At 37.8% G+C, this 24,843-nt stretch overlaps 2 protein-coding genes across 3 annotated transcripts; one reads left to right on the top strand and one right to left on the bottom strand.

Moving 5' to 3' along the window:
- Positions 1-666: 666 nt before the first annotated feature.
- On the bottom strand, positions 667-7,906 carry LOC132040359 ((6-4)DNA photolyase). The gene is made up of 14 exons (XM_059430988.1): positions 7,273-7,906; positions 5,197-5,268; positions 4,943-5,023; positions 4,563-4,742; positions 4,425-4,496; positions 4,206-4,292; positions 4,025-4,123; positions 3,869-3,952; positions 3,002-3,088; positions 2,827-2,898; positions 2,635-2,748; positions 1,950-2,037; positions 1,776-1,871; positions 667-1,264 (listed from the first exon to the last, which is right to left on the bottom strand). Exons 1-14 carry the CDS (start codon positions 7,648-7,650, stop codon positions 1,080-1,082), a joined length of 1,695 nt encoding a protein of 564 aa, XP_059286971.1. The 5' UTR covers positions 7,651-7,906; the 3' UTR covers positions 667-1,079.
- A 1,051-nt stretch (positions 7,907-8,957) lies between these two features.
- On the top strand, positions 8,958-23,762 carry LOC132040287 (cytochrome c1-2, heme protein, mitochondrial-like). 2 transcript variants are annotated; one of them, XM_059430925.1, is made up of 9 exons: positions 8,958-9,122; positions 9,253-9,285; positions 9,416-9,513; positions 21,770-21,957; positions 22,112-22,391; positions 22,460-22,531; positions 22,769-22,892; positions 22,974-23,029; positions 23,412-23,762. In XM_059430925.1, exons 1-9 carry the CDS (start codon positions 9,119-9,121, stop codon positions 23,526-23,528), a joined length of 972 nt encoding a protein of 323 aa, XP_059286908.1. In that variant the 5' UTR covers positions 8,958-9,118; the 3' UTR covers positions 23,529-23,762. The 2 variants fall into 2 exon arrangements, with proteins under 2 accessions (XP_059286908.1, XP_059286906.1); XM_059430923.1 differs by having other exon boundaries at positions 8,959-9,122; positions 22,769-22,885; positions 22,964-23,029.
- Positions 23,763-24,843: the final 1,081 nt, after the last annotated feature.

Raw genomic sequence — 24,843 nt, 5'->3', positions numbered from 1 at the left:
ATGGATTATTCTTTCCTAGTGGTTCTCTAATTCAGCTTGATGCATTTAGTGATTCTGATTAGGCTGGATGTATTGATACTCGCCGCTTCGTCACAGGTTGATGCATGTTTCTCGAAGATTCCTTGATATCTTGGAAGAGCAAGAAGCAAGCTCGCGATTCGAAATCTTCAATAGAGTTTGAATATCGAGCCGTGTTTGCTGCTTGCTCTGAGATTGTTTGGCTTCGTGGTACTTGCAACGCAAGTGCAATTTAGATTGTCATTAACCCGGTTTATCATGGAAGGACCAAACATATCGAGGTGGACTGTCATTATATCCAAGAAGCTGTAGATGAAGGACATTACTCTTCCACATGTGTCTAGTGATCTTCAAATAGCTGATGTGTTCAGAAAATCCATGACACGACAACATCATCAGCTTCTAGTAAGCAAATTGAAGCTTCTTGATTCACCGGCGTCAATTTGAGGGGGGACGTAAGCATAATGACCAGATCGTGAATATCTGTTCAGATTTGTGTCTACCGATATTAGGAATATCATCATATAAACATGTAATACCTGTAAAGATTTAGCTTTCCATACTTAGAGATAGGAGATATTGAGGAATGATTATATCGTATCTCCAAGGATGTTACAGCTGGGGAATAGATGATATTCAGGGATAGGAATAGCAGATCTTTAGGGATGTAATATCAACATTCTTTCTATTTAATGGTAGAACTCTCAAATCTGAGAGACATTCATTCAGCAAATTGACAAGGGACACCATCTATTGTTCTCTAAATATCAAATGTACCAGATATGTGCCTCTATTTTGCTAAAAACGCAAACTCTTTCTCAATAGTTAACTCTAATCTCCTAAATCCTGACACACTGACATGATACAAAAGAATCCTACATTTGAACACTCTTGGAATTAAGGTACCTAAGGCACCACCAGTGGCATCATTTTAAAGGTGGTGCCTTGGGTACAATTGGGTTACACACTGTAGGAGAATTGTCTTTTCTAGCTCCTATAAATGCTGGTACACCTAGTCGCAAGTCTTGTAGAAACCCGACTGTGTCTTCAATAGTGCAACCTTAGCCAATTAACTTCTGTTTTTTCTTCTTCGAAATGGAATCCAGAATTGTAGATTCATTGTCGCTTTTTCTTCTTAACGCGTTCAAGTCTTCCTCACTGACCAAGCCATTCCGCGTTTTGTTCAATGCATATGCTTCACCAAGTCTCATCCGACATTCTTTGCTTGCAGAGTCATGGGAAACAACTGGCACAAAGAAACACTAAATCAATATATCATTCATCCAAAGAGCACAAAGCAATAGATCCATTTATTAGAAAATGTAAATATAGTCGCTTAAAGCAGTAGAGAATATCGCATAGCATGGAGACAGGAAATCAAGAATAAATAGCATAGTGTGTAAAATCCATCACAAGAACTAGCTATGATTAAACTTTTTCAAGATCTCGACACCAAAAAACTGCGAGAATTCAATTTCATTGTATGCTCGACGAGGCCGAATCAACCAATAACGAATTAGTTACTATACTGTGGAACTTTTGGGATATACTATTGTTTTAGTCATTTTTGAATTAAAAATGGAAGAGACAAGAGTTCAATCTATGTTGCTGAATTAAAATGCATGTTTGTGAAAATAAAAATTGTGTACCATATGAAAGACATATGCCTGCATATAATATGAATATAATGGGTGTAGAACATAACAAGTGTGAACCCCAGATAGAGAACCTGTCTGCAGGAAGCAGAAACGACTGACCTGGTTTGGGATAATCTAAGCCAATGATGCATTTTGCTTTACGTTGGACACTTATGGGAGCGGTCCAAGGCTCATATATGTACTCCTTTGGCATATCTGTCATTGAATTTAGATTAGATAATAAAAGAGAACAAAGGAAAAGCATTGCATCAATAAGAGAAACAGTTCAAGTACCTTTTAAAGCAGGGAGAAAATGCCTGATATAGTTTCCCGCAGGATCATACTTCTTTCCAAATGAGATTGGTGAATAGATCCGATTATACTGAAAGAAACCCAAAAGTCAGAATTTTTTAGGTGATCCAGGACAACTGATTGAGGCATGGCAAAATGTAAAACTAAGAGCAATTCTGGGGATAAACATTTACACCCTCCGTCCTAATTTAGGTGTTTTAGTTTGACTGGGCACAAAATTTAAGAACTAAAGAGAGATTTTTGAATCTTGTGGTCTTAAATTAAAGATGTGTATGGTACTTTAAATCTTGTGGTCTTAAACTCGCCATGTATAATGGGGGAATTAGAAAACTTACTAAATATAAAAAGAGGCACTCTTTTTGGGACAGGCAAAAAGAGGAAAGTAAGACGCTTGAATTGGGATGGAGGGAGTAGTATCACCTGATTAAGTTTTTTTAACATTAGGAAACACCTGGTGAATTTTGAAGTTTTATATTGGAGCAAACCAAAGACCAGTATTTCATTCGACAGCTTAATTTCATAAAATGTGATCTTTGGAATAAAAATATTTTCAACGTAGTGAATCTAATTGATGCAGGTTTGTGACCGATGGTGAAAAATATCAGCATACCAGCTCACATGTAGAATACCACTCCTCATAAACAACATAATTTTGATTAACATTCACCTGGTAGAAAAATGATGAGCATGATAGCCACATCCAGTTTCCATTGTTGATTGACCAATCAGAGTCAATAAGCAGTCTTTCAAAAACATCACGTCCTTTCTCCCAATGCACAAACTATCCACGCAACAGTAACTATTAAAAAAGGGAAATTATTCAAGAAGTAAATTTTACCTAAGACTCGAAGCGACTTACCAGATCCCCACGAGTTAAAAAGCATGCAACACTGTGTCGGGCAAGATGGTGCATCCAACCCCACTTTCGAAGCTGAAACATTAAGAACAAAAATCAGATACACCACTCAAATCTGACAAAGAACCACCAAAGTTTCAAGTATATATACAGTGAGAGCAAGGTCCAGCAACCCAACCTGGGCCATTATGGCATCAATCCAAGGAAAGCCTGTTCTGGAATCTCTCCAAGCAGCAAGCAATTCATCATCGTTCTTCCAAGGTATCTGTTGGAAGGTAGACAGTTAATAATTGAACAAGGAAAAACACAGGTCTGAATGAGAAAAGTCAAATATAGTAAAACGTCAATTGTTACAACATAAGAAGTTGTTTAATAAATATAAACAATAACTAAAGTACCAGGCGAATAGAGCACTATATAGACCTAAAGAAAAAAATGAACAAACTTACATCAACAGAACTGTCAAGCTTCCATTTTCCATAAGAGAGGTAGAACACATATGTTATCGAGGATAATAAGCTTACTCGTCATAGTCAATAAAACATTTTGTAAAATGTCATAATGATAGTTTACTTAAACCATCTTTTTGGAGAGGGAGGGTCAAGAACATGAAAGGAACGAAACTAAGAGTGGAAACAAAAATAGGAGAAGGCAACATTCTACACATAGTTCTGGGAAGTTGCGACTCAAGTGCTGGTGCAAATATCCTCAGTTCACTCATAATTTTCAGTAAACTAAATCATCAAATCTGACAAACAAGAACATAGAAGTTACTGTCAAGTCCTCTGAACGATCTTTAGGTATTGATACATTCAGAAGTTCTTCTCTACCCCATTTGGACAAAAAATGTCTAAAAAAGAAAAGAATATGAGTTTTAGTTCTGTGTGCAAGTTTTATGACACTTCATACAAGATGATACTTAACAAGAACTCACAATGACAACGGGAAGAAGGAATTTAGCATTGTATAGAGGAAAAAGCAAAAGCACGAACAAATGGAACTAAGGAACACGCTCCAGATCAATGAAGAAGATTGCTTTCATCACCTGTTTGCATATTCTGTTACCCTTCATCTGATCAAAATTAGGAGTCCCAAAGGCAACTGTGTAGAAAAAGTCACGCCATAACAACTGCAATATTTGAAATAAGTCACTTGGTTGCTGACTATTGAGTTCTGAACATTAAACAATAAACAAACTGACCTGTCCAAGAAGAGAAACAGGTGGAGATGTATGCTTTTTAGCGCTTTTCTGAATGTCCTGAATGCACTGGTAGAAATACCTGGAAGAGAGACAACCAAACTTCCAAAAGAATTGGAGGGGCAAGTGATTAGAATATTTCAGAACAATCACTACCAATTCATCCAGCCTATGCCCAGCTCACCTTTAGGTAGGGTGATAAAACAGTTGTTCCGGGTTTCAGAAATGCAGATGGATCACCCTTGGGTTTCTCAAAATTCGCCACCCATTCCTGCAGGAAAATAAGCAGTTTCATTCTTTTAGCAAATTGGTAAAATAGCCAAGGAGAATGTACCAGACAAAGGAAACTTTAGTGCTATCTATAGCACAAGGCTAAAGTTTGTATGCTAAACATTAGAGGCACCTTATTAGCAATTGAATCTCTCAGTCTCTTCAGTGCTTCTGATTCTCCACCTTTAAAAGGACTCCTTTCGTCCTGCATGCAAAATTTCTTATAAGACATTACCTAAAGGACTTCACCGGAAATCTAGTAATACCATACCTCTCTTAAATCTTCATAACCAAGTTCTCTGACAGTTGGAACTCCTGAGACTGCAAAACTTCCAGTATTTCCAATAGGAGGAAGTGAAGATATTGCTGTTGAAAGAGGGGTGGATGCCCAAGATGGTTGCCCAGCCAGTTTAAGAAAAGACTGATAACTCAGAGGTGGGGATCCCCCATTCTTTGCAGACATTCAAATACAAATTGATCAATATAGGGTCTAGATCTAATTTCATGAAAAGTCACTGATTGCTTTCTTCAACAAGAATTCAGAAGACCACCTTATTCTCCTTAAACAATATATTCCTCATTGGAAAAGAAACAAAATGGTCCTCTGAGATTCCCTAACCTAGTTTTCAACTCATATGTTAATGTACTTACCTTTTGTATTATATCGGCAGGATTGTAGAGGGTATGACTCACAGGAGAGAAAATCTCTATACCAGCTGCAGAAGCATAGCTCTGTGAAGCAAATATAATTGTTCTTTAGCAAAGCCCCAAATCATTCAGAATGTGAAATAAAAAGACTTCTTAATGTTGAACTTATCTAACCAACCAAGAAATACCATCCAAGATCAGCCTTAAGCTCGCCTTTAGGAAATCAAACCTTTCCTCAGACGGAAAAGAAATTTTACCTTGACTTTTTCATCTAAAGCTTGATAGTAGGGCTCTGTGTCGTACTCAAAGCAAAGCTTTCCTATGCTCCACTGAAAGTTGTGCCAAGGGTTACGCAAATCAATGGCCAGTAAATGAGTTGGTGCTCGAAAGAAGAAAAAATGCTTGCAAAGATGCGTTGGTGCAATGCAATTTGAAAGAGGAAACAAAAACCCCTGAAAGGAACCAGTGTTTTTCATTGCATATAGCTCGGTTTCAATCAACAGCTTGACTTTTTACTCTCAACGCTTCATGGTTCTCCAAGACATCAAAGCATACCCATGACTAAACTTCTTAATTTATATTGATCAATTGCATAACTAGACAATGGAGGATAAGTAGATCTATTAGCTTAGCCGTAGCCCGATGGATATGAATGCTTAAAAGGACCAACTGCATCACCGAAAGGAAAAAGATGATCTACAAATTATAACATGATCTAAATTATCATTTTATTTATTTATCAAGAACATGATCTAAACTGTCATGTCCAACTTATGAGGTAAACTTCAATCGACAAACATATTTTAAATCTCTATCTTTTGAAATGGGGGTAAGGTCTGCGTACACTTTACCCTCCCCAGACCCCACACTGTGGGATTTCACTGGGTATGTTGTTGTTGTTGTAAACATATTTTAAATCTAAATCTTAAATGGATAAGTCATTCGACTCATTCACATCCAGATCATGAATGTTTGAAATCCATATTATGCAAGGAGACATTGCTTTTTCTAATTCGAATTGAAGGGTGATATAAAATCGGTCTATTTCCGGCATAATGATTAGCAATTGGCACGGAAACCACACACAACACTTTCAGCAACTGAATCAGGTATTGCCTGAATCTCTCATGGAAATAACACATTTGATTGCTTACAAACTCGAAAAAATCACTTTTCTTGTACTTATGTTTATCAAGTTATATTCCATTTACTGATAATTAATTTGAACTGTAATTATCACGGAGGCGCTTCATATGCACAATCATGTCCATAGCCAAGCAGCCAACACCGAAAACAAATTGCTGGACACGTAGTAACATTAATTATTTCATGATGGGTTCCTTACTAAGTGTAGTTTTGAAACCTTACGATTCTTATGCGCTTAGTGTCCGATACTCAGCTCTAATACTCTATACATGTATTTAAAATACCAATAAAATAAAATGCTACTAGAAGGTGTACCTACACTTTAAAGACTGAATCCGTATTCTAGCTCCAACTCTTTCAAGCTGGGGTCGATTTGTTGCTCGTTAGGAAGTGAATTATTCATTTATTAAAACCAATATAACTAGTACCATCTTTTTTAGCATTTTAGTCACTGTACAAAACTCAGCACACCAAGTACCGTGTTTGGTTACCAGCTTACAGTCCCGCATAACTAAAACATGTAGGGTTGAAGATGGAATAACTAACACATGAATTAGTCACACTGCCTCCATCTCAATTTAAGTGTCTTGGTTTGACTTGACACGGTGTTTAAGAAATAAAGAGAAACTTTTGAATCTTGTGGTCTTAAATTAAAAATGTGTATAATGTAGTAAAATGTACTTTAAATCTTGTGGTTATAAACTTGCCATGTAGGATATTTGAATTGTCAACTTACTAAATATAGAAAGAGGCACTCATTTTGAAACCAAAAAAGGAAAGTAAGACACTTAAAATGGGACGGAGGGAGTACATGAATAACTAAATTGTGCATAACTAAACCTTGCATAACTAATTCATACATTACTAATACATGCATAACTCTAACCACCAACCAAATGACCCCTAATTGTATGCTAGAATAGTTATGACTACAATTTACACATTGAAGAGTTAAACAACGTTAATGATCCATAGAAGTTGAGCTAATAACAGTTACTCCCTCCTTCCCAATTTAAGTGTCTTAATTTGAATGAGCACAAAGTTTTAGAAATACAAGAGACTTTTAAATCTTATAGTCTTTAATTAAAGATGTGTGTAATGTATTAAAATGTCAACTAACTAAACATTCTTTTTGGAACAGACCAAAAAGGGAAATAAGACACTTAAATTGGACGAATAGTACATACCTCCTTCAAGCAGTGAATCAAGACTTCACCAGGGTCACCCTTAAGCACCAACAAACGTGAACCAACTTTCTTTAAACTCAAGTCAAGATCAACAAGGCTTTCAAGCAAGAACTGTATCCGGTTCAACCCGGCTTTAGCCGAACCAGGTGAGGATGCAGTCGGGTCAGGCTCCATGTAGTGTGGATCAATCACGAAAACCGGGTATAAAAACTTAGACCCTTTAGCTGCATACTCTAAAGCTGGATTATCATGGAGTCTTAAACCCTTTCTAAACCACATCAAAGAGTTCGACCGGGAAGCCATTGATTTGTATACACAGCAGGTGCTAGTAATTGATTTTAGAGACAAATGACAAAAACAATGAGACAAAGTCAGCATATAAATAATTAGTGTGCACGCGTCTACTCTTAGGAATTCGAAATTATAGTTATGTTACATGTATTGTAACATTAATTTGAGACTTAAATTCGTTTCAGATGATGATAGAAGAACGAAAAGGAATTTTAATTAAACAGTTAACAGGTTTCCCGCCATAAATGGGTTTTGGTTCATTTTTCATGAAGGAGCATGGTTGTGGAGACGCCACGTCATTTTGTTGGTAGTTCCAACACTTGAGGCTTTCTGATGAGGTGGATTAATTTGGATCCACTATCCGTCTTGCAGATTTAGTTCTAATGTTTGACTACCATAAAAACGAACTTTATAGCTTAACCATTAATAAAATCGAATAAATTGTACATCAAAAATTAGGGTCATTAAAATTTAAGCAAAGTTAAAAATATATTACTCCACTTGAGCTTAAATGTCAATATGTATTAATGGTGGTAACAAGCATCCGATAAAATAGTCTAGAAATTACATCTAATAACTTCAAAAATGAGTTATCTTAAAACTTTTGACTTTGTTTGTTTGTTTGCAAATCTTCAAGATCAAAAGTCAAAACTTGTCAAACTTGAAATTTTGTTATTGGTTTTAGGGCTAAAGTATCATTTGTTTGCATTTAATGGAGGTTTGAATCTTAATCAAGTCATTAAGTGCATTTGTTCATTAAGATTTAAGCACTTATTTAATCTAAATAGGTTTAAATCATTAAAATCTTGAATAAAATCTTGATATCATTAAGAGACATTTTATATGAATAATTTTTACCACCAGCTCCATCCCAACCCCACCTCCCACCACCCACCACCCACCCCAACCCGACGCTACCCCACTATACTAACCCCCCACACAGCCACACTACCCCCACTCACCACCAACACAACCCTAACCCCCCATCACCCACCTACCTTACCTCCATCATTACTAGCAAACATGAATGTTTTATTTTTTTTTTCAATTTTTTTTTTATTATTAAATGTATTTATTTTCTATTATTTTGTTATGTCTTTATTTGAATTATATATTTATTATATTAAATAGAAACATTATGTACATTCAGATCCTGAAAAATAAATAACATTAATTATTTAATGTTTAAATCTAGAAACAACATCTTAATCTTAACAAAAATAAATGAGGTCAAGTGATAAGTTTTGTTGTTGGTTTTTCAAACTGACAAATAAAAGTGAAATAAACTGTTGTCAAAAAGGGATAACCGGGCTAAAATTAGCAAACCCGAATTTTAACTCGAGCTAGGCCTGCCCAAGGCGACGACTCCACAAATTCCTGATTTTTTTAATTCTCAAGAGGCTCTTAACCACACGCGCTTCTCCCTCCCAGGCCACACACGACGAACCAAAAAAAAAAATTAATCTCTTTTCCTAAACACAGTGCAGTCATTGAAATTTGCAACACTATACCATTTTCCTCTCCACTAACTATTCATCTCCACAGTGTTAAAATAATGAGTACGTGTCCTTGATCCTATCTCCATTTAACTTTTTTTATTCATCTCCAATAAATAGAGATCTCAACTAATCGAAGTTTTGTTTGATTTGAGTAGAAATGAGCTAAATCTTATGATTTTGTTTTTAAAAGGTTTGGGAAAGAAGATCAGGACAGGGCTTGATGGTATTGACTCATTTGTATTCATCACATTTCGTTACATTTTAGTATTTTACTATCAGTTTATCTATTTTTACTTACCATTTGGCACCTGAAACTGTAATGTTTGTTCATTTTTTTTTGTTTGTAAATTCAGGATTTGGAAGAATTAACCGTTTTATTACGAGAACAGCTTACAGAGATGAAACCAAGGTTTCAAATGCCAGTGATGTGCTTAAGGCATCCACTTTTAAGGTACTTTTATATATTTACCACAGTTGATAGCTAACAGCTTGTTTGGATGATTGCTATATATGGTTGGTTTTTTAATGTATCATATTATATTGTGTTGTCTTGTACTGTATTGTTTCGATGAATTCCATTTTTGGATAGATTGTATTGTTTTCTGTATATTGACATGACCCTAAATAGGAAGGTATGGAGGTCGAGGATTAGGGTAGAAGAGTAGTAGGTAGCCTAGTGGTGTCGTGATCTTAGTAGCATTCTCATAGTATCATAGTATATCTCCTCTGCTCATCGTCTTCTTATTTAGTAGTATATCTTTAGTATTCACGTAGTATTGTACGTATTCTCCGTTTCTTACTACTACTGTTGCTTTATTTGCTTTGTGTGTATCTTGCCTTTTGCTGTCGTTATTATCCTTTCATTACCGCTTGGATTTACTTTCTTTGAGCCGAGGGTCTATCGGAAACAGTTTCTCTATCCCACAAAGGTAGGGGTAAGCTCTGCGTACATCTTACCCTCCCCAGACCCCACTTGTGGGATTACCCTGGGCATGTTGTTGTTCTCTAGTCGTTTCATAATGCCACACACCAGCAATTTGAAGTATAAACTTACAATATAAAAAAATAAGTACTTTACATGTAGAATTATTCTTAAAAAAAAGGGTAAGATAGAGGGTGAAATAAGATTATTAGATAATAAGGGCCAAATGTGAAAAAACAACAACATAACAATGCAACCATACCAAATTGATTGTAACACACAATGACACTTTTCGTCGTTATGTAATGACGACTTTAACAACACGATACAATAAAATTTATGTAACCATCAAAACAAACATTATATTTAAAACAAGCTCTAAAATACAGTGGACATAAAGGATCATATAGGTGATTTCAATTAGGTGGGATCAAAATTTGTCATTGTCATACTTGCATGAGGTCCAGTGTTTGGGTGAAGTGTTCTTTTAAGTCTAGTTACAAGTTTGTATACTAGTATAGGAAAAGGGGGAGATTTAAAAAATTTGCTGTAGATGTCAAACTATTTTTCAGTGTTGGGAATTGATTGCAATGTATATAGAGGATTCATATATCCAACCCAATTAGTTTGTGATTGAGATGTAGTTGATTGATTGTGGAGAACCCTAAACTCCTTTTTCCCAGAATTTTGGTGTTTTATATTTTTCTTGAATTAAGTAGTTCTGCTAAAGCACTTTCAACAAGTTCAATATAGAAATAGCTTCAGGGTGATAGGAACATTAAAAATGATTCATAATTTGTATTTGTCAACATGTTGGCCTTCAGAATGAACCAACTGTACCAATGTAAGACTTGGGAAATTTTCTTCATTGAGATTCAAATGTTAATGCTTATACCTTGAGAGAACCAAAAACATGTTCTTATACCTTGAGAGAACCCAAAACATGTTTGCAATTAGGGCGAGAGAAGTTTCACATTTGAAATTTTGAGGACCGCAGTGTGTTTTAGTTTAATTTTCTTTTCCTTCTTCCCCTTCTTTTTTATTATTCAATAGTATAAAGTTAGATTTCCATTTTAAGAGGACGATCCGGTAAAGATTTCAGTCGAATATGTGTTGAGGAATCAGTCATAGTTAGTCCTTTTTGACATGTGGTTAATAGTGCTGTCCATTGGATTTCCATATTGAAAACATTGTTCAAGGCCAACTGCAGTTCTAGACTCCCACCAAAACAAAAATGCAGTTATAAACAAGCTTGTATTAGAGGAGCCTTGCTTAACTTCTTCAGCTGTTCTTGGTCTCTCCTTTAACAAAATGACTTGTCACTTGCACAAAGTGCACAATCATTGAAAGACTTCTTGGGGCCTAAGCACGAGACACAAAAAGAGTTGTATGCTTTATCAAAGTGCCGCTAGAATTTTAATCAAATTGCTCGACTTTTTAAGGACATAAAGTTTCACTTTAGTATAACAAATTTCATAATTCAGTGAACAACATTCAGATTCCACATTGAACGGCCAAACTGAAAACTCTTAGGAGTGAAATATCGCTCATTAATAAGGAGAGCAAAGGGTAGCATTTATTGAGTATGATTAACTCAAAACACCACTAACAACTCATCCTAGATGTTAGACCTTGGTCCTTGTTCAAATCACCCATCCCATTTGCTTTCTCTTTCCCAGGCTGCCTCTGTAGTTAGGGATTCCTTGCGATAGGTTCGCGATGTGTTACCATCACGAGGATTGTTGCTCCCAAAATACACACGCAAGTATACGTGGTCGTACAAGTAATATAGAACTTTTAAGTCCAGATATCGATCCCACAGAGACTTAGATTCTACTGTTAAACCCACAGAGACTTAGATTCTACTGTTAAACTAATTCAAATTCGAATAAAACTATTCAAGAAAGTGAAAATCAAAGTGTTTGTTGTGACTAGACTAAAGTTCCCGAGTCATGGCCGAAAAGTAAACAATTTATGATGGGTGTTTTTGTGATGGTCGTCGAGAATATTTCGACAATGCTAAAGGGTATTTATCCTCGTTAGCGGTTTATCTTATTGATGGAGAGTTCGCAGTCATGGCTTTCGACAATCCATTGTTGATCTTCGACAATTCTACCTATCTTATTTCCGGATTACTCGCCAGTTGACAACGCTTCCAAAAGTTAATTATAACTTTATGATTATCAAGTTTTTAGAGGGAAAGCGACACGAAACTTTAGAGCTCGCCCCTCGAGCAACCACTTACCTATACCAATGCTTTGCTATTCAAACCGGTATGCTCACAAGGCTATTTCGTAAATCCAAACCTCGAGCAAATTCTTACGAAAGCCGTATGCCAAAGCGGTTGTGTGAGATGCTACATATTATCAACGCCTATATCCACTTAAAACAAGGTCATGCTACTTAACCGAGGTAACAAGAACATATTTAATTCTCCGTATTCAACTAAGCAAGGCTAAAGGGTATATTCCTATCCTCATTAGCGAAACAATTATATCGAACAAGCCCTATTTATTCTTATTACGCATGCAATTAAGAAATTTCGGTTCACAAGGTTTGGGAAGCACTTTAATACCCGAGCCGTTTTATACATTTTCCGTCGATCAAGGTGCACACTTTTGCAATAAAAACGAAGCTTTTTGATAAATTTAACTTTTACTTTGCTTTTTATCAACTCCCAGCCATTACATGATTTTATCATTAAAGGGGTGTAAGCACAAGGTAGCTTATTGGTTTTTATCACCCTTTACGACGAGGAGTGGTCGTTCTATCACTTCCTAAGTTACAACACACTTCATTTTGGAGGTATCGAATCGAGAAATTAAGAAATTTTTTGAGAAGACCGTGAGCGTGAGTAGGAAAGAATGATCGCTGAAGCTCGATGATGCTTTGTGGGCATACAAAACAGCCTACAAAACTCCTATTGGCACATCTCCTTATAAGCTCGTCTTTGGTAAGGCATGTCATCTACCTACGCACCTTCAAGCTCCCGAGCTCGAGCATGTAAACGTATTGGGCGATCCTCTTTCCTTCATTATTCGAATCTAGACATGGTTGGTCGCCGGAGAAAAAGAGAGCTGTCGAATGCTGCGCCACCGAGTTGGACGAATTTCGCTACCATACTTATGAGAACGCGAAAATGTACAAGGAGCGAACCGAGAGAATGGGAGGTGGGTGCCTCAACCACGACAAGCGCATCCAACCTCGTGACTTTGAGCCCGGATAGTTAGTCTTGTTGTATAACTCTCAAAGAAGGATCAAGATTTTCGGAGGGAAGTTACAAAAATTACTTATACAAGTGGTTTGGACCGTTTGAAGTTGGTCGGGTGACCACAAAGAGCCATATAGCCTTGGGCGGTTAGTGAGGTCTCACTAGCAAACCGCTCAATGAAGCGAGCAATGGACATTCTTGGTAAATGGGCGGCGAGGGTCCATAACTAAATCAATATTCATTTGGAGAGGTCATCAATCCGACTGGATAGCTCGCTCATGAGAAGACCTCGGTGGAACTAGAAGAGGCTTGAGAGCCCTTTCTATAATTTTGTCCTTTCGTTGCTTTGGATGGGTTTTGTGCTCTTTCTTTTTGTGCCGCGACTTCGCGACGTTAAATCAAGCGCTCGGGAGGCAACCCGTGTTTGTAAAAGTAGCATGAAAGAAAATCACTTCAAAAGAAAAAAACATGAAAAAAATGAGAAAATTACAAAAAGTGTCGTGAGAAGAGATTCACAAGGGTTCCCATGTTTGTTTAATGTTCCACGACCTTAACTAAGGCCCTTGTTGGGAGGCAACCCAATTTTTGCATGATATATGTCACGTTTGTTCATGTTGCAGGAATTGGAAAGAACAAAATATCAGATTTGGCAGCAGCGATTTGCGCATTCGTTCCGCGATGCGGACCAATCGCGCGTGGTGAAAAGATTCAGAAATAGAAAATCAGGCTTTCTTTCCTCTAAGCGGAGGGATCGCCTGATTGAAAAAAAAAAATGACAGAGAACAGTCCTGTGTGCATTCACCTCACGATGCGGACCTATCGCTCGAGTCCCTCGGGTTTGAAATTTTTTTAAGTACTAAGTCACGGACAAGTTCTAATTTTCTCACCACATTGCTAACTCTCCCACAACTCCATCCTAAGGCGAAAGTCCCCTCTCCCATCCCCTATTTCACTAAATCAAACTCAAGTAACTTCTATTCATCTTCCACTAACTTCACAAGGTAAGTGATTTCATTCTCCACCCTTCCTCTTCTCTCCTTGTTCTTGAGTTTGTATGAAGTTGTAAAGTTGGGGTTATGGGTATGGGCGGGGTTTGATATTGCTTTGCTTGTATGAGTTGTTTATGGCTAGAACATGACTCCCATTGCACAAGGGAGGGTTTCACAACCCACCATTGTTGTAAAAAAACTAAGGGAAGATTCTATGCCCACAAGGTGTTCGATAAAAGTCCTAAACCAAGTTTTTGTGAAGTCTTGAGTAGCAATGGAACATTAAACAAACATGGGAACCCTTGTGAATCTCTTCTCACCGTAAATTCGAAATTTTGATGGAGAATTAGGAAGTTGTGATTTTCCAACCCAAAGTCCTACAACATGATTTTGCTTACTTTTGGGTTTGTTTGCTTTGTAGTATAGGAATAGTTAGTGTCTTTTATTTTGATTTTTGTAATGTAGTTTGAAGTGAGTGTGGGGTCGGTTCACCCCAAGTAAGCATAAAAGAAGGAATAACCAAGTTTGGGGCCCGAGAATCGAAAAGGGCCACGCATTCGAGGCTTGAATACATGTAATAGAATTAAGTGTGGGGTTGTTCCACGACCCCCTTTAGTTATTGAATTGTACTTCTCGTTTGGTAATGTGTTGTTTTGCAGGCAAAATGATTAACACCAAGTCTAAGGGCAAGTCTGTCGCCTCCTTCTCCCAAGGCACAAAAAGAGAAAGAGCACAAAACCCATCCAAAGCAACGAAAGGACAAAATTCTGGAAAGGGCGAGCATCCTGCAGTTGCCATCCCTCGGGCTTCATCAAGGAGGCCTCATCCCAATCTGTCTAGGACGGGGAGGAGTGGTATGCGGGATTCGACACCTCGAAGGGTTACAATCATGAGCGAGCTATCAGTCTACTCCCTCTGAAGAGAAATTTTCGGGACATATACAACCGCATAGTAGCCATGGGATGGAGTTCTGTGTTTGAGCAACCGGGGCCAGTGAATATTGATTTGGTTATGGAGTTTTATGCTCGCATTGACGGCTGGGTGCATCCAAACTCTGTGTGCATTCGGAACAACTGGGTACCATTGACGGCTTCTACTTTATGCGGGGCAATTGGAGTCCCGGATGTGCCTAGTGAGACCTTTGCTAGAATTCATCAAACGGCCCGATTACAAGGCTATATGAGAAACTCTTTGTGGAGCTAACTCTAAAGCTCAACAGGCACGATATTCGGGACCTCTTGGGAAGCACAAGAGCATGAGTATAAGTAATTTTTGTAGAGAAGCCCGGGTTTGGTTGCGCCTTCTGAATGCTAGAATCATGGCACTTGATCACTTCTTTGAGGTACAAAAGGACAGGGTGTGCATAGTTTATTTCTTGATGACAGGGCAGCCAGTGAACATCGGGTATTGGATGATGAAGGAAATTCGCAGAGTGCGGGCTGGCAAGTCTAAAAGGCTGAGCTTCGGAAACACTCTCACTGCTTACTTGATGAGGATTGACAAGGGGTTGGCAGACTCTACTGATAGAGTGGTTGAGGCACCCACTGACATGCTCGATATCTCAAACATCATGGCCCCAGCGAGCTCTTCCGGACATCATTTAACTTCAGCAGAGGGGAGGCCCGCTCAATCCACAGTGCTATCCCAGCTTTACACGGGAATGATAGTGGCGGGTGAGCATTTCAACATTGATCTTTCGAGGGTATTTATTCAGACGCCATACTCTCGGGCACTTGTGGGTGAGGAATCTCAGTTACCTTAAGATGAAAATTCGGCTGATCGTATAATAGCCGCACCAGAAGAGGGGGAGGAGGCAGAGTCGCAAATGCAAGGCGACGATAATGAAGGAGAAGAGGACGCCGAGCCAGACGACGGCGAGGCTGATGATGAGAATTACATTGAGGAGGACGACTAGGCCCTAGTGGGCCCCAGGGAGTATCTCTCGCTGTACTTTTGATTTTATCTTTTCATATGCATTAAAGTAAGTGTGGCGTGGGAGTACGTCTCGAGATAGAGGATGCTTATGCCTTAGGTGTTTTTTTTTTTTTTTTTTAAGGATCTAACTTTAGTTTATTCTTCCTTTTTAATTAGGATTACTTGAAAAAAAAAATGAAAAGAGATACGCCAAAAAGATTTTTTTTTTTTTTTTTAGATTTGGCCCTCAGTAGTGGCATAAGTCATCCATTAGGATTTTTTTTTTCCTTTTTGTGTTTATTGCTTAGTCATAGAAGGGGCGTTTCCCGATGACGGGTGGATGACAACCAGCTTGAGGGAAATTTCGTCCATAGGAAAGACCATTCAAATACTGGGTGCTCGGGTTAGGTGAAATATTGGCATATGAGCGGTTCTTGTGGTTTCTTTTGAGACCATGCCGTGTAGATACATAACCTTTCTTGAAACACTCAACTTGAAGTTTGTTTGACTCATATATGACCCACTTGGCATTGTTGATATGCTGTTGCTTAGTCCGAGGGACGATATGGGCCCTTTCTTGCGTTAATTATGTGTCATGTGTGTGTGAGGTGTTTGTATGCAATCCATGCTTTGTATTGATATCTAGAACTTGCCTCGTGCGTTCGTGAAGCGAAATGAAGTGTGTTGTAACTTAGGAAGTGATAGAGGCATTTCTTTGTGAGCCTAAATTTTAACTTGTTCCTTCTAACCCGTGCATGTAAATGTGACCCTAGTTAGCCCCGTTGAGCCTTTAGCCTTTTTCTTTGATAAGCCGTACCCTTTCGTTCTAGTTTGCTTATTTTTGATCTAATCTACTCCTTGAGCACTTTAATGATAGAATCATGTAATTGGAGTTGATAAAAAGGATGGTGTTTTGTTGGTTAAAAAAAAATCGAGGTAAGTCTATTGGTGCACCTAAAACGAAGTAAAAGTTCGCTTGTTAGTTGGGGATCCAAAAGTTCCCCGCTAACTTGCAATTGGTGAAAAAATGGTGCTTAATTGTGATGAATAACTAGGGAGGATTGGGTGGTTGGTTTTGAAATGGGTTGACAAGGAAAGTGTGTAAAACGAAGATGTTGTATGTATTAAAGTGCTTAGGGATGATAGTCAATATTATCCAAATAATTCCTACCCGTCCTGTAGCCTACCTTACAACCCTTTTAAGTCCTACTTGATCCTAGGTTCGATATGATTATATTAGTAAAACGGTTACACTACGGGCAAGCCTAGGGTATGTCGTATTTAGCATGTGATATTCTTGGTGAGAGTGAGCGACTTTGCTTAAATTCATGACCATTGAAATGATTTTTTTTTTTTTATTCTTGTGAGATATATGGACAACTCTCTTCTTGTGAGGGCACGTAATTGAAAACGGACTGGTGAAGTGTTGTATTCTTGGTTAAGTAGCATGATTGCCTTGTTTTGAGTGGTGTCCTTGAGTCATAAGTTTTGAAAATAATATGTTTTTGAGAAGGTTGCTTGTTGATGTTCTACAACTGAGAATCTTGATCTTTGGCATGGCTTTCGTAAGAATTTGCTTGAGGTTTGGATTTTTGAAATAGCCTTATTAGCCGAAGCCTGAGCAGACCTGTTTGAATGGCAAGGTAGTGAAATTGTGGCATATTGGTATTGGTAAGTGGTTGGGCGAGCAAAGTTTAAGTGGGGGGTGGTGATATTTGGCACAAATATCTAAAGTTTCGTGTCGCTTTCCCTCTAAAACTTAATTCTTTACTTGCTTTCTTGAAGATAAAATCATTGTATCCGGGCTTATGTTGTTATGTTTTGTGAATAGGTGCAACGCAACCATTTGGAAGAGAAGTGAGTAGTTTGTTCGGTTCAAAAACTTGTTGCTCCCAAACGCACATGCAAGTATACGTGGTCGTACAAGTAATATAGAACTTTTAAGTCTAGATATCGATCCCACAGAGACTTAGATTCTACTGTTAAACTAATTCAAATTCGAATAAAACTATTCAAGAAAGTGAAAATCAAAGTGTTTGTTGTGACTAGACTAAAACTGAAAAGTAAACAATTTATGATGGGTGTTTTTGTGACTGAGAATATTTTGACAATGATTGTAAGGTTTATCAGATGATGGAGAGTTCCAGGGTCATGGCTTTCGACAATCCAGTTGATCTTTTGACAATTCTACCTATCTTATTTCGTGGGTTACTAGTTGACGGGTTAATTATAACTTTATGAGTATCTTCCGAGTTGCTCACAAGTTTGTAGGTGCTACGATAACGCCTATATCCCTATGGTCGTCAGATGTAACAAGAACGCATTTAATTTTCCGTATTCAACTAAGCAGGGTATATTCCTATCTCATTAGCGAAACGATTATATCCATCAAGCCCTATTTATTCTTATTACACATGCAAATTCCCTAACGATTATGTCGAACAAGCCCTATTTATTCTTATTACTCCTGCAAATTCCCTAACCCTAGTTCAATTCACACGCCACAAATTGTGTTCAACTATTGGCCAGATAATCAAACAATTAAGATCAAGAATAAATAAGCAGCCCAAAATATGGAAAATCAATAGATAATAATTGTCGTCAAACCAACTATCATGTCTTTCGCCACAACCCTATAAGTAAGAAGTTTAACTACTCATGATTCTAGACGAAGAACAAGAATTCGTGAAGAAACTAGGGTTGAAAAGAAGAAAATATAATAATTCTAGAGAGAGAAAGTTGAACAGCGGCTTACAAGTCTTGGAATAATCCCAGCACACCGTTTGACTAATAAAACGTCTATATATAGTCTAGGGTTAAAACAAAAATCGAAACGGGAAAGCTGTGCGTAAACACGCTTTCCTTCCGCGATGTGGATGGATCGCGCAAGCCTGGTTCCACTTTTCTTCCGCAAAGCCCGATGGTAAATTTTGGTCAGGAGCTTGTTTTGTCCGCTTTCTTCACGCGATGCGGATGAAAAGCCTGATTGTGTAATTTAGTCAGAGATAGAATTCCTTCGCATTTGTTCCGCGTTGCGGATGGATAGCGGGACCTTCAGTTCGTCAATTCTCCTCTACTGTTTCTGCTTCTCACGTCGCCACGATCAGATGCCAACGCTTCCAAAAGTCCACCAAACTACTCACTTCTCCTCCAAATGGTTGTGTTGCACCTATTCACAAAACATAACAACATAAGCCCGGATACAACGACATTATCTTCAGGAAAGCAAGTAAAGTACTAATTTTTAGAGGGAAAGCGACACGAAACCTTAGATATTTGTGCCAAACATCAAGGATCCTGATCATGTGTCTAGGTAGACCTCTCGTGGTGCGAGGCAGTTGCTAGAAGAGATGGCCCACCAAGTCCCTTCCTCACAATGGGGCTGGCGACTTCCCTCAGTTTGCTGCCTCCCTTGGGCAGCCAGACTAGGTTTCCTCGCGATAACCTCGCGACATGAGCTAATCGCGAGGATCCCCTGTAGGCTGTCTTGAAATCCAGCTTCAACCCTTTACTTACTTTGGCTATTTCATCATTCCAATGCATTTCAATCAATTGTATTCATACTCCAAGCACGTCACTTACATCATGTGGCATCGTTAATACTTTAGTGATATTTTAATCACATACTTAGGCCTTTAGTTAGTGTAGTGAAGATTCAAAAATCTATGGGCTTTACACAAGTTTTGGTATTTGTTTGCATAGTTATGGATGTGAGATTCAAATATCAATAATCATCTTTGCCTGGTACTGATATAGATGCAAGATTGATGAAAAAAAAAGGCCATATGTGATAAGCAGAGACCTTAGACATTCAAAATTTACAAGATAAAGTGCCTATCACTTCATGCAAACTCTAAAGAGATTATCTTATACTGCTATTTATCTCTTCACCAGGTAATCTATCTCTTTTCCCTAGTTGGGTGTACATAGGGACAACTTTTCATTAGATGCTATAAACATAGTTCTGCTATTGGTCTTAGTAATTGTGGCAGTTTGGCAGCAGCCACCACCCTCCGTGAAACTCTCTTAGCTTTGACTATCCTTATAAACCGGTAAACTTGGGGCTCTTTGACCCAATATCACTAATGAGCTACAATGTCAAAAGGCCCATTACTATCTATCTGGAATAAATTAGAGATGACATATGCTTCACTCTGGTGTCATAGTTTCCGCCTTGCATTTGTTTTTGCTTCACGAAGGTTGGACACATTACATTGCTTCCAGGTTGAACTAGTCACCAAGATAATCATGCCAGGTTTCCCAACAAATCTGATAGTTAGCTATATTGGCCAAATGGCACATGCTACTGACACTACCAGACATTTCATTTATTCCTATAGCTAGCTAGAGAAAAGCAATGATGGATCTCTGTGCACGGTAGAGGAGATACTTGACCATGTTTCAATATCTCCAACTGAAACTAAAGAACTTATTTCTGTGTCCTTGTTGAATAAACGTGAAGTCAGCGCTGCATTTAGCCCCTGGCAGAGACTAGTACCTACTTGTCTTACAATTTGGACATCCTTCGTTTCACAAGTAAAGATTAAATATGACAGTGGTAGGAGGAATGTGAGATGTTTCGAACGCAAATACTTCATATGGTCTTATAGGACTCTCCTTGTCTAGTTGAGAATTTCAGGTTCTATACATGAGAAATCTATGTGTCATATGTATATTGAGTGAATCGTTCCACAGGTACCACCTCATCAAGTCATGTGAACACTTTCATAAGCTAATGAATGATAATCTTCGAAATGCTAACTAAGCTAACTATATATGTTACGCGGGGGAAATCATATGCCGTCACGCGGGGGAAATCATATGCTGTCTATAATAATAAAGGCCAACATCTTTTTGTTTTATTTTTGGTGCAAAATGGAACTTGTAAATGAAGCTGACTCTGTTTTAGACTACTAGAATCCCTACATGTCTACGATGGGATGTAGTTTTGTTTTTCTATACTTTGCCATATTGTACAGAGTTCCCACCAAACTCTTAGTGTTGTTTAGAATACGATGCTTACCATTTCAACAAAAAAAAGGACGAAGAAAATGCAGAGTGGTAGATAACAACAAGCGTGCCAGCTGACATCTCAAAATTTTCATTCTCAGTTTTGTGAATCCTTTGGCAGACTCTTATTGTTTCCCAGTATGGTAAACATGATTTTGTTCTTTAGATCCCATATTTCTTTGGGGTATATAATTTAGAGTATCATTCATATAACTACTCACTCATGTATCTATGAGGATGTAGACGATGCAAATGTCCCATGAGGAGCAAAATTGCTTCTTGGGAGAACCATCATATAGGTGAACCTCTATTACGAGTAAAAATAGTTATGTGTCCTATTTGTTAAGAGTTAAAAAAGTTTGTAATTACCCCTTAATTGCCTATTTTATAGTGTTATATTCACACCTATGCTTATGACTCTGAGCCAGTAAAGTTTTAATCACTAAAAAATTTAACAGGTGAGATTAGCTTTTTTCATCTGTTAAGGATGCAGGTTCCATGCATTAACTGTAGCATATACTGCTTGTTTCTTTACTTCTGTTCCTTGTTAAAGCTGTTGGTGTGTTCTGTTGGATCATTTACATTAGAGTTGTATGGTTTATAAATTATATGATCATGGAATAATTTACAGTACTAAATTAATTTGTTATTTGTTTCAAAGCATGACTCAGATGGTTTTGGATCTGCTGGGTTAAAGTCTTTCAGAGCATTAGCAGTCATTGGTGCTGGAGTCTCTGGACTACTTAGCTTCGCAAGTGTTGCTTATTCTGATGAGGCAGAACATGGCTTAGAGTGTCCCAGCTATCCTTGGCCTCACGAAGGCATTCTCAGTTCTTACGACCATGCTTCGTGAGTCTATACTATGCTGCCACATGATAATTGAAGTTCATTGGAGGCTACGGAATAACATTTCAATCTTTTGTTTATCCAAAACTTAATTTTATCTTGAGTCTTCAATGAAATGGATGCCCCATTTATTTTAATGCCTTCATTTACCTGACAGGATACGTCGAGGTCATCAGGTTTACCAGCAAGTGTGTGCATCCTGCCACTCAATGTCACTAGTTTCATACCGTGATCTTGTTGGTGTTGCTTACACTGAAGAGGAAACTAAGGCCATGGCAGCAGAAATTGAGGTGGTTGATGGCCCTAATGATGAGGGCGAGATGTTCACTCGCCCTGGTAAGCTGAGTGATCGATTTCCACAGCCTTATGCAAATGAAGCAGCTGCAAGGTTTGCTAATGGTGGAGCTTATCCTCCTGATCTAAGTCTTATCACTAAGGTACTGTCTTGGTCCTCTTCATTTAGCTATATTTTACCTGCATTGCCTGATTTTCTTTCTGCTTTCAGGCCCGGCATAATGGTCAAAACTATGTTTTCACTCTTCTAACTGGCTACCGGGACCCTCCTGCTGGTGTTTCGGTAATTTCTATCCCTTAGACTCCTTTTGGTTTGTGACTATCTTTTTTTATTTGTTTAGAATAGGGGAAGCAGCAAACAGAAAAATAGTGAGTGTACATCTGTAGATGTAGTTGCGAAGAGATATGCTCCAGTTTAAATGGTTATTATAGTGACTACTATCTCGGTACTAACTTACTGTTATCACAATTTTCTATTGGAAGTGTGAGAACCATAATAACTTCTCAACTCTAATTGTAGATTAGGGAAGGTCTTCACTATAACCCTTACTTCCCTGGTGGAGCTATAGCGATGCCTAAAATGCTTAATGATGGTGCTGTTGAGTATGAAGATGGTACACCTGCAACTGAGGCGCAAGTAATATGTCTTGCTCTCTTTTTGCTTTATTTATCGGTCCCTTATAAAGAGATGGAAGTAATTTTTCTCACTGTGCAGATGGGAAAAGATGTCGTCTCGTTCTTGTCATGGGCTGCTGAGCCAGAAATGGAAGAGAGAAAGCTGGTAAGTTAAAATCTTCCATCTGTACCTTCCCCTGCAATATGTTATTTCCATACTGGTGAATGAGGTTTTGGGAATCAATTTTGTATTGAAGTAATTTCAATTAAAAATAAAAGGACAGCCCGGTGTGCTAAGCTCCCGCTATGCCTTTGGTCCGGGGAAGGGCTGGGCCACAAGGGTCTATTTTACGCAGCCTTACCCTGCATTTCGTCAAGAGCCTGTTTACACCCTCATCATTAGGCCATCAACCACCTCAATTTACTCAATAAAGTCACTATATACTCAACCTCTGCTTTTTGCATTTTGAACTGATATTTGATCCTCAATGACAGCTGAATGTGCCATATTGAATTTTCTGACCTGTTGGGTATTGTAATTCTTACAGATGGGTTTCAAATGGATATTTGTTTTATCACTTGCACTTCTCCAAGCAGCTTACTACCGTCGCCTCAGATGGTCTGTCCTGAAATCTCGCAAATTGGTCCTCGACGTTGTCAACTGATTTCATTCAAATCTCACTACGTGAACTGATCATGAGCATTTATTTTTGTGTATTGTAAGTGCGCAGGGGCACAATGAATAATGATATTATTGCCCAATGATCTGAATTTTCAGTGTTATACAATAGAATCTAGACAATAGATGCTGCCATTGGAGCTATTCTTTTGAGGGGGAAATAAATAGCTGCTGTACTATTTATACAATATAGTCTATAATAAAGCTTTGTTTTTTGGAATTCTAAGCGCTGAGTGGTATCAATGGGCACTTCTTGGTAATTGGTATAAATGGAATTCTAAGCTGCTGTAACCCCCCCCCCCCCCGGGCGCTAAATCTTTCATAAAAGTGACGTATGTGTCAAGCATCATTGACGATTAAATATAAACAAAGTAAATTCTATGGCATTTTGTTATCACGGAAGAGTTTATTTTATTAGATTAGCATGAAGGACAAAAAACCACAAGAACTCCATAATTTTTTTTTTTACGACGACTGAAGACTTATGACAATTGAGTGCTTACTAACAACGACAATCACATTATTGACCAAATTAAATCACTCGATAGTTGCATGGTAAATTCTCCTCCAAACACTAGTTCTAAGTCAAGAACTCCAAATAGCATTGCCACATTAGTGAGTTTCAAAACTCTCCTCTTCATCTGGCTCAGGGACAACATTTAAATCAATTTTGGATCGTTCGACCAAAATATTAGTTTTTGCTTTTCATTTTTTTATTTTGTCCAATTGCAATTTAAGTGCTACCACTCCAACTTGTGCTTATCAGGCGGTTTTTCTAAACAAGGGTGTAACATCTTACATTTGTTTTTTTGACTTTCTTCCTCCTCGTTCACTACTTCTAATTCTTTACATATATAATCGAATGCCTGAAAGATAATTTTAATAATATACAATCCAGCATAAAAATTACATTCACGTAATCATATTTTTAATTTACATCTGCATAGCCAATTTTTTTTTATTTTTTTTGCAATGGAATTTATACACACGATATACAACATTATATACTTTAGATAATGTATCAACCTTGTATAAAAGTGTATACTAATATATAAGAGGTGTTTATACACCTTTTGCTACACTGTTATACAACTTAAACAAGAGATGTTTATACATAATACATAAGAGATGTTTATACACACTTCTATACTGTATAAAAGTGTATAATAATGTATATGAGGTGTTTATACACACTTTACCTAAATAACACCAACATTAAACCCTAGCTAAAACTAAAAACATTTCAAAAGCAAAATCAGATGCCTTCTTTGGATTGTATATTATTGAAATTATCCCAAAAA

Source organism: Lycium ferocissimum, chromosome 12, assembly GCF_029784015.1.
Source record: "Lycium ferocissimum isolate CSIRO_LF1 chromosome 12, AGI_CSIRO_Lferr_CH_V1, whole genome shotgun sequence".
In the NCBI taxonomy this organism is placed as follows: domain Eukaryota; kingdom Viridiplantae; phylum Streptophyta; class Magnoliopsida; order Solanales; family Solanaceae; genus Lycium; species Lycium ferocissimum.
This window is presented reverse-complemented; position numbering and strand designations above follow the sequence as displayed.

Excerpts from the sequence above, each read along its gene's own strand:
- LOC132040287 (XM_059430923.1), top strand. Across the intron at positions 9,286-9,415 it reads GATCAGGACAGGGCTTGATG|GATTTGGAAGAATTAACCGT; the intron begins GTATTGACTCAT and ends TTGTAAATTCAG. Across the intron at positions 21,958-22,111 it reads AGTTCTTACGACCATGCTTC|GATACGTCGAGGTCATCAGG; the intron begins GTGAGTCTATAC and ends TTTACCTGACAG.
- LOC132040359 (XM_059430988.1), bottom strand. The coding sequence starts at position 7,650 with ATGCTGACTTTGTCTCATTGTTTTTGTCATTTGTCTCTAAAATCAATT. Across the intron at positions 4,293-4,424 it reads GAGATTCAATTGCTAATAAG|GAATGGGTGGCGAATTTTGA; the intron begins GTGCCTCTAATG and ends ATTTTCCTGCAG. Across the intron at positions 4,124-4,205 it reads TTTTATCACCCTACCTAAAG|TTTGGTTGTCTCTCTTCCAG; the intron begins GTGAGCTGGGCA and ends TTCTTTTGGAAG.